This window comes from Malaclemys terrapin, chromosome 10 (genome assembly GCF_027887155.1).
Source record: "Malaclemys terrapin pileata isolate rMalTer1 chromosome 10, rMalTer1.hap1, whole genome shotgun sequence".
NCBI classification, from domain to species: domain Eukaryota; kingdom Metazoa; phylum Chordata; order Testudines; family Emydidae; genus Malaclemys; species Malaclemys terrapin.
In genome coordinates, this window is record NC_071514.1 from 18,424,740 (window position 1) to 18,438,164 (window position 13,425).

The window sequence follows — 13,425 nt, forward strand, 5'->3', positions numbered from 1 at the left end:
TGATGGATTTTTATTTCAGTTATATGTATAGGTGGGTATGAGGTGCCCTAGGTAGAGACTCAGGCAATATAAAGTACACATAAGAAGAAAGCATCTCTGTTGCATGACACGGGTTGGGGAAAAATATTTGAGAAGAGGCTACTTGTTCTGATGGATGCCTTGGGTCCTATACATAGTTTTAGACAAGATTCAAAGTAAGTAGTGAACCCATATTTCTCCAAGCCAAAGAAAGGGAAATCCTAGCCCACCTTATTGAGTGCTTCTTTGGATCAAGTGATTTACTAAAGAATGGGTCTTGGTATAGAGTCATTAGAGCAATGAGGTTGGAGGTAGTTTGCTTGAATTGTATATGTTGTAGACAAATCACTCTTGGTTAGGGTGAGTGATATTAAGTGGAGTAATTTCTAGCCTTCATGACAAGACTTTTTCCCGTGTCTTGCAGGGACATCTGGCTTTAATAAGACAGTAATCAGGGCCATTTAGAACATAGGAAGAAGTTCTCTCCTAGTCTTTGCTTCTGCTAATCACCTTAAATAACAAAAAGAGTCTATTTGGTCTACACATATTTGGTAAAATTCATCAAGGAAGCTATCTAAGGCAAGGACTTTGAGGTTTTGTGCTATTAATAGCATCTTTGTCTTCAGTATCAAAGGATGGCTCTAAAAATTCTTTTCATACTGTGTTCATAAATTCAGTGAACCAGCTGGTTGAAAAGGGAAGTCAGAGGTATGGTTCCCTGCAGAATTTTTTAAAATGAGTGCTTATCTGTTGGTGATGTGTGTAAAGTATCTCTGTTATTTGATTGTGATGCTTGTATCTTTATTTTGCTTTTGTCTATAAGATAACAACTTTCCTGCTTTCCCCCAGATTCTCATTGTGACTGGTGAAGTCTAAATAGTGCAAATTCTGCTTGGGCTGCATGTAACTTATTGGCTTCATAACTATTATTAATTAGTTGTAGTTTAGCAGGGGATGAACTCAAAAATTGTTTAAGTCAAAGACTTTAATGTTATCTGAACAAAGTATAAGATCAGCTGGGTAGGGTTTTTAAACTATTTTTTATTGGAAGCATAAAATATTATTCTGCCTCTCAAACCGGTCTTCATTGCTTCCCATCAGACTGCCTGAGAGGGGCTGTAGGAGCATGAGTCATCAAACAAAAATCAAGCACTTCTTCAAAGAATTGTGAACAGCGTGGATCCCATAGCAAGGCAGTACTTAGCCTTACAAATCGGAGTTATTCCTATGCATGGAGAGTATTAAACTCCAGATATTCCTGAACTTGATGACTTTCCCCTCTTGGACAGTCTGAGAAGCCAGAAGTGGCTTCTCAAACTGTCCAAGAGGGGAAAGTCATCTTCTCGTGCTGAGGGCCCAGTCACATCCCCATTGACTTTAATCTGAGCTGTTGGATGCTGACTACCTTCGAAAAACAGACAGGTGTCTCAATATGGATTTTTAAAACTGACATTGAAAATCCTGGCCATCGTCTCATTTTTCCATGGCACTACTCATGTATCACCTAATCCTGCAGGGAATCCATTCAGGAGTTAATACAGACTGGTCCCTTAATGGAGGGTTCCAGGTGCCACTGCCTAGATGGAAAAACATGTTAGCACTGCGAGAGAGTCTGGAGATAGCTACAGGAGCCAGTTCAAAGGCACAGAGTCTTGAGGTAGATGGTTTTGGCCCTTAGTGAATCCATGGGGATGCCATCCATTTTCTGTGAGGGAGACAGGGAGGACAGTGGGGTCAAAGTCCACCTCCACTTATGGAAGAACTGGAAAGAAACTCTGCAGGGAGAACCTAACAGAAAATATTTTGCACCAGCATGGGTGTGTGATATAAATCATCCCCACAAATGCAGCCAGCTGAAGAGTGTTGGAGGATAAAAGTGCTGTAACTTTGGACCCTTTACCCAGTAGGTACTGTAGCATATACTTGAGCAAATTAATGGCCTTCCAAAAACTGACTGACTGCTCAAAGCTGTGGACCAAAATGTGACCGAAACTGGGGTTTGGCCATCACTCTCTCTGAACATCTCAGTGTTCAAAAAATTAAAAGATTACTTGCCTATTCAATTAAATATTAATATTTGATATCAATTAGACAATGCCTAATGCAGCATGGAGTCCAGTGCCGCCAGCACAACAGAATTTTAAATGCCCGTCTCTCATGGTTGCCTGGAAATGTAAGCCAACTTTGGTATTATTTTAGAGATTAGTTTTTGAATCTAAAATTCTGTGTGATGGAAGAGAGGGGTATTTAAACAGATGTCTGCAATTTTTTAAGAAATAGAGACTGAGTTACAGATGGTGGTGAGGTCTGAGAATTAAAAACATCTGAGTTACATGAAAATTTACATGTAAGAAAAATATTTTATTGAAACGAATGATCCTGAAATTCACTGTGTTTGAAAATTAAGCTGCTTGCATCAAAAATGTGAACATCTTTCTCTTTCCATAGTATTCTCTATCTCATTGTTTCACTAAGTCTTTGTGACTTTAAGACTTCACTAAAGTCTTAATTCATTAAGGCTTTTGATACATTCTCACAGGGACTTCCTCATAAACAAACTAGGAAAATACAACCTAGATGGAGCTACTACAAGGTGAGTGCATAGCTGGTTGGAAAACTGTTCCCAGAGAGTAGTTATCAGTGGTTCACAGTCAAGCTGGAAAGCATAACAAGCGAGGTCCCTCAGGGATCAGTTCTGGGTCCGGTTCTGTTCAATATCTTCATCAATGATTTAGACAATGGAATAGAGAATACACTTATAAAGTTTGCAGATGATACCAAGCTGGGAAGGGTTGCAAGTGCTTTGGAGGATAGGATTAAAATTCAAAATGATCTGGACAAACTGGAGAATTGGTCTGAAGTAAATAGGATGAAATTCAATAAAGACAAATGCAAAGTACTCCACTTAGGAAAAAACAATCAGTTGCACACATACAAAATGGGAAATGACTGCCTAGGATGGAGTACTGTGGAAGGGTATCTGGAGGTCATAGTGTATCACAAGCTAAATATGAGTGAGTGAACAGTGTAACGCTATTGCAAAAAAAGCAAACATAATTCTGGGATGTATTAGCAGGAGTGTTGTAAACAAGACATGAGAAGTAATTCTTCCTCTCTACTTCACTCCACGCTGCTTAGGCCTCAAATGGAGTAATGTGTCCAGTTCTGTGCATCACATTTCAGGAAAGATGTGAACAAATTGGAGAAAGTCCAGAGAAGAGCAAGAAAATGATTAAAAGTCTAGAAAACATGACTATGGGGGAAGATTGAAAAAATTGGGTTTGTTTAGTCTGGAGAAGAGAAGACTGAGAGGGGACATAACAGTTTTCAAGTACATAAAAGATTGTTACAAGGAGGAGGAAGAAAAATTGTTCTCCTTAACCTCTGAGGATTGGACAAGAAGCAATGGGCTTAAATTGCAGTAAGGGCAGTTTATGTTGGACATTAGGAAAAACTTCCTAACTGTCAGGGTGGTTAAGCCTGTCCAATCCTATGATTCTATTTGTAGCCCTGGCTCTGACACCATCACAGTCAATCCACAATACTAGGGGTCTGTTTACAATACAGAACATCAGAATTTATTGGCTGTTACATTTTGCTTTTGACTTATAATACAGTTTGTTCTGACAGGGCCAAAAATGTGATCTCAACTAGGTTAAAAAGAAAACTATACTACACCAGCTGAAGAGCTAGTGCCTAACTCTGCCCTAACTTACATTGTTGTAAATCAGGAATAATTCCCCTAAAATCACATGATTATAACATTGGGATGAAATCAGAATGGAACTCAAAATGCTAACTGTACCCCCCCCCCCTTTTTTTTTTGGCTATTTCTGTGGATTTGAAAATAAATTAACCAAAATAAACTTAGAGTAAAAATGCTGACAGCTTAAAAATGACACATGAAAATATAAAATGTGAAGTAATTCATGTTCAGGAGGAAAAAATTGAACAATTCATACACCTTACAGGGTTCTAAATTAAGTGTTTCAACTCAGGAGAAGTACCCGGGTATCCTTGTGGACAGCTCAATGAAGACCTCTGCTCAATGTGAAGTAGTTGTTAAAAAAGCAAGCAAGATGTTAGGAAGCATAAGAAGCAGATGGAGAATAATATGGATAATATTATAATGCATTATATAAATCAGTGTTGCAGCCTCATCTGGTGTACAGCGTGCAGTACTAGTCACCCCATCTCAAAAAGAATGTTGCAGAATTAGAGAGAGTTCAGAGAAGGGCAACAAGAATGAGTAGGGGCATGGACAATCTCTCATATGAAGAGAGATTGAAAAGGTTGGGATTGTTTACCTCAGAAAGGAGACTAATAAGAGGAGATAAGATAAAAGTATATAAAATAATGAATGGTATAGGGAAGGTAGATGCTGAGCTTCTGTTCTCAACACACAAGAACAAGGGGGACATTCAATTAAATTAAAAGGTGGAAAATTCAAAACTGGTAAACGGAAATATCTTTACACAACATATGATTAGACTGCGGAACTCACTGCCACATTATGTTGTTGAGGCCAAGCATTTAGCAAGATTCAAAGAGGAATTGGACATTTATATGGATCAAAAACTCTAGTGTAATAATAGTTAATGCTAATGATTTTTTTTTTGAGGAAGGTTATTAGACCTCACATATCAGGTCTCAAATTAATCTCTAATTATTAGGGATTAGGATGAGACATTCATGGAGGCAATTTATCCCACATCTACCTACTGTGGTGTTTTTTGCACCTTCCTCTGAAGGTGCCACTGCCAGAGACAGAATACTGGCCTAATTGGACCATGGATCTGAGGCATTATGGCAATTCCTGTGTTACTAAAGAAATCATAGGAGCTGCATGAGTCATTTCACATACAAAGCACCCAGACTAACCCTTGAATCAAAATCCTCTGGGATCAACAGCTGAAGATGGACCAAGTAAGTTGGGAAACACTTTGTACTTTCAAATGATACTTCAGATTTTAAACGAACAAAGAGCTGAATTTGACAGCTAATATATTTATTACTACCCTTGCATGGAGGCTCCTCAGGATAGCCAGGGACAGGAGTGCATTGACTCCCCTGTTTTTGAGTCAAATACTGTACGTAGTATCTTTAAAAATAGGTACTGAGCATGTTTCTGCCTATTGGTTTTGCCTACCCACTTTCACATGCCATCAGCCTCCTCTGCTGTCTTTGGAAAATAGCATAACAGTAACATTTATACACTACAAATTTTCCATTGTACAGAGCCTATAAAGAAGAAATGACTTGACAAGAAGCTCGGAAACTCTCTCTCTGACCTCATCTATCTGTATTGTAGGGCACCTATCTCTGGCATATGAGCATAAACCACATGCAGAGTGACACAGTCAAGTTCAGGGCACAATGCTTTCTCTAAGTATGGGACCACTTTTTAAAATGTTCTTTATTGATTTTTTCAACACCAGGAACAATGTATTGTAGAACTCTTTATATGTAGATTTATTGCACATTTAGTATGCTTGGCTTGCTCTTGTTTTGTCAGGAATCTTGATCAGAAGAAATGGTCCTTTCCCCCCAACCTTCCCCAAATGTTCAAATGGTAAAACTTAAGCAATGTTCATGTTATCTCAAAAGAGGATACATTTCATAGAGATAAAAACTCTATTTGAAAATATTGTATCTGGCATTTCTGTAGCATCTTTTCAAAAGTAAAACAGTAGAGAAAATTGTGGCAATCCAGTTTCAGACTTACCGGGTTCAGCATGTACTCTATGATACGATTTAGTCTGGATTTCTATCAGGCCAAAGTATGGAGAATGCCTGAAGGACCCGTATTGAATTGTTTATTAATGCTGACAGCTGCTCTCTGACTATACTAGAATTATTAGATATTTTGGCAGCGTCTAACACTGTACTGTGTAGTTTCACTCCAGGGTTTAAAGACCTGTGTTGGACAATTTGGCGTTATTCTGGCTCTACTGAATTATTTTGTGTGTGTTTCTTTTTTTGTTTTGAACATCTCGCTTTTTTTTTTGGTCATAGATTTTCCTTCACTGCAAATGCATAGGGGCCCCAGGGGGTGACTTCAGTTCTTTATATTTACATCAAACTGCTTTGAGATGATATTTGCATATTTGTACATTTTCCAACATTACCTTTTGAACAGCTGGAAATCACTTTGTGGTAGCACTCTGAATTAGGAAACGCCAGGTGCCAGATGATTTTATATAAAGGATAAGATCAGAAGAATAAGGAAAGAATCTCCTCAATTAATAATCAATCTCTACCCCAGGTTCCTTGAACTCTGACAAAAAAAGATGAGATTAAATTTTACAACACAATTAATCTTTAATTTGCTCTTTTAAGGATGACCTGCAAAGGGGTTTTAAAAAACAGGGTTGCCCTTTATTTATATATTTAATTTTTCTTTTATAGTAGGCCTGAATAATTAGTTTGTTTTTTAAAGTGGGGTGGTTTTTTTTCTGCTTGTTTTTACCTTAGAAATCTCAGGGATGTCAGGTCTGGTTTTCTCTGCTTTTGCTATAGGACTCATTGAAGGTCTCAGCTGTTTGTTGTGAGCTCTGACATTTTAATTGAAAGGACAAAGCTGTTGAATCTTTAACAAATACATCCTTTGTCCAAAATATTTATTAGTCATTGGATTAAATAAATATTAACAAAACCAATCATAAACCAAAGTGTTTAAAACTATCTGATTTAAAATCCCTTCCTTTATCAGTTGCTTAGCTTTCAGTCTTTTGTTTCTTATGATGTACTAATTTCACTTGTTCTCCAGTCACCAAAGAATCATCTAGGAGAGACAAGAACTCAATTTCTGCCATAAAACACAAGAACTCTTCACCAAAACCTTTTTGACTAAATCTTTCAGGCCATATTTATACATCATAAATAAGGTTGGTTATTTGTCATCACAAAAAATCTGAAAAGGCATGGCTCTGACATGGTGAAAAATGCAAACCTTATAACTCTAGCTTTTTAAAAAAGTGAAAGCACACAATATTTTATTTAACATTAAGTTGTTTGTCTTGGGAAATAATGAGAACATTTATCACCAAATACATAAATAGACTAAAAAGACTTAGCAGCACCTTTTATGGCATAAAAATATACATGTGAAGTAAAATAAAATAAAGCAAAACAGTAAAATATGGCAATAGTGAAAGCTAAACAAAAAGGAGAATAAAACAAATAGAGGTAGGAAAGGGATGAGCCATCTTTGAGCTCTGTGGAGTGCAGACTGACTATGTATACTTATTTTTGCTAGGACAGTCTTCTGCAAAGGACATATTTATCTTGGTTTACGGGAATCAGAAATAACATATGTTACAGGCTCCCAGGAACAGTAGTTACTTTACTTTCCATTTGCAGAATTTAGATTAATTTGGATAGCACAGGGGGCTTCTCCACTTTTCAGCACCTGGAGTTTTCTTGAATCTTGCCACAGTGGTAAGGACACTCTTATGAATAATATATTGTGACTGAATTATCTCCATCCTGTATAGGAGCCATATCAGAAGAGAAATATCGTGTCCTATGTGAAAGCTGAGGAACTAATTAATTATGACAGCAGATTTATAGTCCTTATTACAAGAGATCCCAAAGTGCTTTAAGAACTTCTTAATTCTGCAGCTTCCTCCTCATGTGAGTAGTCTTTACTCATGAAAATAATTTCACCTGAAGTGTTTAACCCAGAGGTGGCTACATGTCAGTGTTGAATTAAATAATTTCTCTATATAGGGCCCAATCCTGCATCCCTTTACTCATCTGAAGAGTCCTTAACTAGATGTAGTTCCATTGACAAATTATTTTCATGAGTAAAGAATTGGCCTCATAGTTCTTAAAGCACTTTGGGATCTCTTGGAATAAGGAAAGCAAGAATATGTTATCCAACTAGAATGATAGAAGGAATTTCAAGGAAAAATAATGCAATATCCCAAACTTCAATTTGGCCAGAATGCTGGAGTTAACTTCCCCTTTCAAGCAATATGTGTCATCGGACCTTTGAAAAGTCAGAACCACAGTTTTGTCTCTCTTCCAAAAGGGGGGTCTGAACTATTACCACAAATAAAGCTTCATATTGGGGGAGATCTCTCCATACCCAGCAATATACAACACACTTGCTACCATTATGATAATGTAATGGCCAGCGGCAATCAGAGGGGGGCCCAGGAGGGCCATTTGGCCTAGTTCTCAAGCTCAAAGGGGGCCTCAAATTTAGACACTTGTTAATTTTTTGGCATTTGATAAGTTTCACAACTTGTTTTTATGCACATCCCTATCGGACGAAAATGTGACACAGTCTCTCAGCTTAGAGCTGCAAATTTGAGCAAATAAGAGATGTGATTTGGTAAAAGACATAATTTTTTTGTTAACTGATATATATTTTGTCATATTAAAGAGTTTAAAATGTTCATAAATATTAATAAAAATATATCTGTTCTGATGGCATAAGATTTGAACGTGTTCTCTCAGATCAGCTGATTATATAAACAAACCACTACAAGTGGCTGGTGCTGGATCAAGTGCTTGTTGAAAGGTAGAGAATTGTTACATTTTAGTGTCTTTATAGTTTTATGTCTAGTTGACTAAGGAATTATTTATGTGTGAGAATTCCTCATTATTATCTTCATATGGTAGCTAAAAGTGGTGACAGGTTGGTTGGTTGAACCCTAGCTTGGTAGCTTGGCCATCATCATTGGCTTTCATAGTCTATAGGCCCAGGTTTAAGGTGAAAATTTGTGAGGACAATCTTGTGCAGTGAGTTTCGTGAGGACACACGTTTGAAATTTTTTGACATTATCCCTCTGTCTGTATCTGTGTCAGTGTTTACTATATATATATCATCCCTTTGTCTTCAGCTCAGCCTATTATATTATACCTTGTGTGCTTGAGTTTTGATTCAGCGATAAGGATAATAACCCGTATGACTGTTTCATTTTGTGTACTTAATTAGTATTCCTTTGTTTTAAGTCTTTTCAGCATTTGTGTACCATTCAGCATTTATATACGTTTACAGTACAAGATTTCAAGTGTAGATAAGCTACTTATTTACAGCAGAACATTTCAAATATGGTTGGTAACATGTTGCATATTTGTCAGTTTGTCAGTGGCTTCAGGTGAACGCACCTTCAACGTGTTGAAGCAGGTAAAGAACTATCACCGTTCAACTATGGAACAAGAGCATTTGAATGGGCTCGCCATGCTTTATATCAACTGTGACATTGCACAAAAGCTAGATTTTTCCTCAATAATTAGTGCATTTGCACAGAAAAAAGGCAAGAAAAGCATTTGTTAAATAAAAAAATATTCAGATTATGACTCACTCTTTTTTTGGTGCCTTATTTTGTTTTCATGTGTCATCATTTTTTAATTTTTATTATGGCTAAGGGCCTCAAAAGTGGGAAGTGGCCCGGGCCTCTCTGGACTTCTGAGAGGGCCTGGCAATGGCTGCCCTTTTGGCTAACACACCAGGGATTGAACCAGGGATCCTCTACAGATTGGCACCTCTAACGCACACTCACCAGTCGGTTATATTGTCACACCCATCCCTTTGCTAAATTTGCTTGTGTGGCCTTAACATTTTTTACTGTAGTGCAGTAGTACCTACTTCACACCTTATATTGTATTAGATGACAGGTTAGAAAAGGTGATAATTTTACATTAAGACAAACGCAATTCCAGTTTCCTTTTAATAGTGAAACACATAAAGCCTTACTCTGCTTTAATAAATCTGAATTCCATTGGAAATCTGTAAAAGATCCCGTTAAGCCACCTATAACAGTAGCCCATAAAGTGTAACTGTTCACTGAAACAAACTCTTTGAATAGGGAGGGTGTATGATTGCATTGCTTCTATCATCTGCAGGATTATTCAGGGCAGGAGGGATATGAGCTGAAGGTTTAAAAAATAAATTGTGAGACAAGAATCTCAAATCTAACCTTGAATTGTGGTGAAAGCTGAATACCACGATGAATTTAAAAAGTCTAATACTGTCTTCATGATTACCCAGGAGGAACTAGAGGGTTTCTTTTAATCTGAGATTGGGAATGAGGAGAAAAAGAGTGCAGAAAAGGAGATAGGAAGTTTTTAGGCTTTAGCTGTCAAATAAAGAGGTGTACAGCTTTCCTGTTAAATCTCCTTCAAGTAAGTTTAGTATCTGGCCCTCGCAAACTGGTAAAACACAATTTAAAATCTATAGTAGACATTTGGCTGTCATTATAATAAACCTCATGACAGTGAGAAAAGCCTTTGGAGTACAGCCATCCCGAAGTTTAGAATGATACAGCTGCTTATCTTTGTGACATTTTTAAAATTTGCTCTTAATTTTTTTTTAAACGTCCTTTTCCATTTTTTTGAATGCTGGAAACTTCTTAGAAAGAGGCTCATACGGCTGTAATTCCATCTCAGGGTTTTAATGACATTAATAAATGACTCAAGTTTCACTTGAGTGGTTTATGATATCACCAGAACCCCTAGATGGAATGTCAGCCTTATTTTGCACAGTTGGGACATTGTTCCTTATGTCATTGGTTAAATTTTTCTTCTTTGCTTGGTTTCTATTTAATGCCAGATTGGCATTTACAATACAGCTATCATACAGAGCACCAAAACAAGTAAATTTAAATAATTTACCCACACCACCAATCTTTAGGTTTGGGTTTTTTTTTTAAATATAAATTAATGTTCAGTAATAAAATGTTCAAGGTAGTCTTTCTTGACAACAGTGTATATCTAAGCTGTCCAATCAATTATAATTTTGAATGGGAGGGGAAGTTAAAATTCAGTCGTCACACAGAAGATATCTTTCCACAGCATAACAATGTATGTGTGCAACACAGTGACAAAAAATGGAAGTGGGATAAACAGAGAAAATTAGCTTCGGAACATATTTGCAAACTTACATCTGCAAAATGAACATTTATTTATGGAATTCATAGAGAATAGTGTGTGTATGTGGTGATGGAGAGGTAAATACTGGAGAAGAGAAGTCACACTACGGTCACAAAATGACAAACCCAGGTAACTGAAGTATCTAGCATAATATAATTAGCAAATGTTAATGCAAGCAGGGTTGTGTATTTTTGGGACTGTCTTGATTTTAACAAGATGATCGTGTGTCCCACAAGCCATCCTAAAGCCGTTTCAGGGCCAGCAAAAGATCATCATATTGTGATTTTGCATCTTGATGATAGTTTGACACAATTTCATCAGACTATATTATGAAATTGCCTAGGGAGGTGGAATCTCCATCTCTGGAGATATTTAAGAGTAGGTTAGATAAATGTCTATCAGGGATGGTCTAGACAGTATTTGGTCCTGCCATGCGGGCAGGGGACTGGACTCGATGACCTCTCGAGGTCCCTTCCAATCCTAGAATCTATGAATCTATAAAATGACAGTCAAACTCACAACAGTAGCACTCTGAAAGGACAAATATAGAGAGGAGGCGATAGACACGGCTAGAACTGTGCAAAACTCAGAAAAACTGGGAGGCAGCACTGTTAGTGGAACTCCAGAAACCTGGAACCAAGTGGAAATGAGTGCAATTCCACAGAAGGATCAATTTGGACCATGGTGTCAGCTCCTGTCACTCACTGACTAATTAATAAGCACTTAGCCTATATGTGCTTTAGCTTCCCCATATGTGAGAATAGTTTTCACAGCTCAAAGTACATTCCCTGAATTTAGAGACCAAACTGCACGCTTAGAGATGGAGCTGAAACTTCCCCAAAATCTGTGGTGTTTGGTTTGTCCATTGGTACAGCTCGTGGAAAGGCCATAACTTTCAGAACCAGAGGGGATTGTTCCCAACTTTGGGGTGCAGGGATCGGAGTGTGTGTGTGTGTGTGTGTAGGGGGCCAGGTGGCATTGGAGGAGGCTCCAATCCCTGGGGTCAGAGGTTGGCTCATATGGCTAGCTGACGTGGAGGGCTGCACAGTGGAGCTCTCCCAGTCTTGGGGTTCTGGGGCCAGGGCTCGGCCTAGGCCGATCTCCACCTGGGCTCCCTCCACAAAGCTTGGCTCTGGACTCGATTTGTCCCCGGTTCCTTTGGTCCAAGCCCACGTCCGCCAGACACTAAACGGACAGGGTGCAAGGCTGCCCGATGGGGGTGTGTGCAAGTGGAGCAATTTGCCCCAGGCCCCGGCCCCCACGGGGCCCCCATGAGAATATAGTATTCTATGGTATTGCAACTTTTTTTTATGGCAGGGGCCCCGAAATTGCTTTGCCCCAGGCCCCCTGAATCCTCTGGGCGGCCCTGACAGGGTGAGGACTCAGGGCAGGGGCACGTTTGGTGGCAGGGGCGCCTAGAGGGGAGAGGGAGCCCAGCCGCTGCGGGGGGATCGCAGGCAGCATGGGCAGCTGCCCGCCGCCCTGTCGGTGGGAGGCGGCTGCGCGAAGCAAGTGGGGACTCGCAGCCGCCGCCTCCCCCAGCTCGGCGGTGCGAGGGAGCTCCCGGGAGAACCCCCCAGCTCCCGCCTCCCCGCCCGGCGCGGTGTCTGCGGGAGGCTGGTCGCTGCCCCCGCCGCTGGGAGAGGAGGTTATGTAAGGGGAGGAGGAGGAGCAGGACGGCTGCCGCCGCCGAGCAGGCACAGGGAGAAGCCGCCGCCCGCCCGGCTCTCGGGAGAGTCGCTGCAGCTGCCGGGGCCGGCCCGGGATGCGCAGGAGCTGAGCGCGCGAGCAGCCGGCGGCCGCATGTGCGAAGTTGGGACTCGCCCCGCGCCCGCCGGGGACAGAGGCGAGAACCCCGGGGGCGCGCCGGGGCTGCAGGCTGCGGGCGCCGCCGGGGACAAGTGCCGAGACATGGGGTGAGTGTCCCCGGGAGCCCGCGCCCCCCACGGCCGCTGCCGTCCCTTCCTGCCCCGGGGGCTCAGGTCGGGCTGTCCCCACCTGCCGCCGCGCCCCCGGGGGGTCTCTAGCGAGCCGTGTTGAACTTGCAGCCCCGGGCGCGGCCAGACCCCGCTCCCGGGTGCCGCGGGGCGCTGTACTGCGTGTGGCAGTTTGTATCAGGGCTCCTGTGCCTGGCTCCGAGCCGCCACCCTGCCCGGCTAACCGGGGGCAGCGCTGTTCCGGGCTCCTCTCCCGCACGGGCGGTGAGTCACTCCACGGCACGGGGCAGCTGGAGGGGGCTCGCCGGGGACAGAGCCGGCTCCGTCACGGACAGTGCTGTCTGCACCCGCGGGGCTGGAGAGGAGCGGGGGCTAGGGGAGCTTGCCCGCGGACGGGACTCGGGTGCGAACTGAACGAGCGGGGAAACGCCAGATCGAGCAGAGGTAGCCCAGCAGTGGGAGACGGAGTGGGGCTGGGTGGAGCGCGAGCAGGTCCCTAATACTTTGTGCGCTCTGGCTTCGGGGCTTGGTGGTTGTGGTTGAAGTAGCGCAGCAAAGATTCATTTCTGGCTGGTGGATTTAATCT

The 13,425-nt window shown here is 41.2% G+C and overlaps 1 protein-coding gene across 3 annotated transcripts in view; it reads left to right on the top strand.

The window, feature by feature from the left end:
* Positions 1 to 12,427: 12,427 nt before the first annotated feature.
* The window catches only part of HOMER2 (homer scaffold protein 2), a 113,471-nt gene continuing 112,473 nt past the window's right edge, over positions 12,428 to 13,425 (top strand). The window contains exon 1 of one of the 3 annotated variants that reach the window (XM_054041928.1): positions 12,428 to 12,818. In XM_054041928.1, coding sequence (XP_053897903.1) covers positions 12,706 to 12,818 — 113 coding nt within the window. In that variant the 5' untranslated portion in view covers positions 12,428 to 12,705. The remainder of the gene's footprint in view (positions 12,819 to 13,425) is intronic. The other 2 variants (XM_054041927.1, XM_054041929.1) reach the window with 2 other exon arrangements.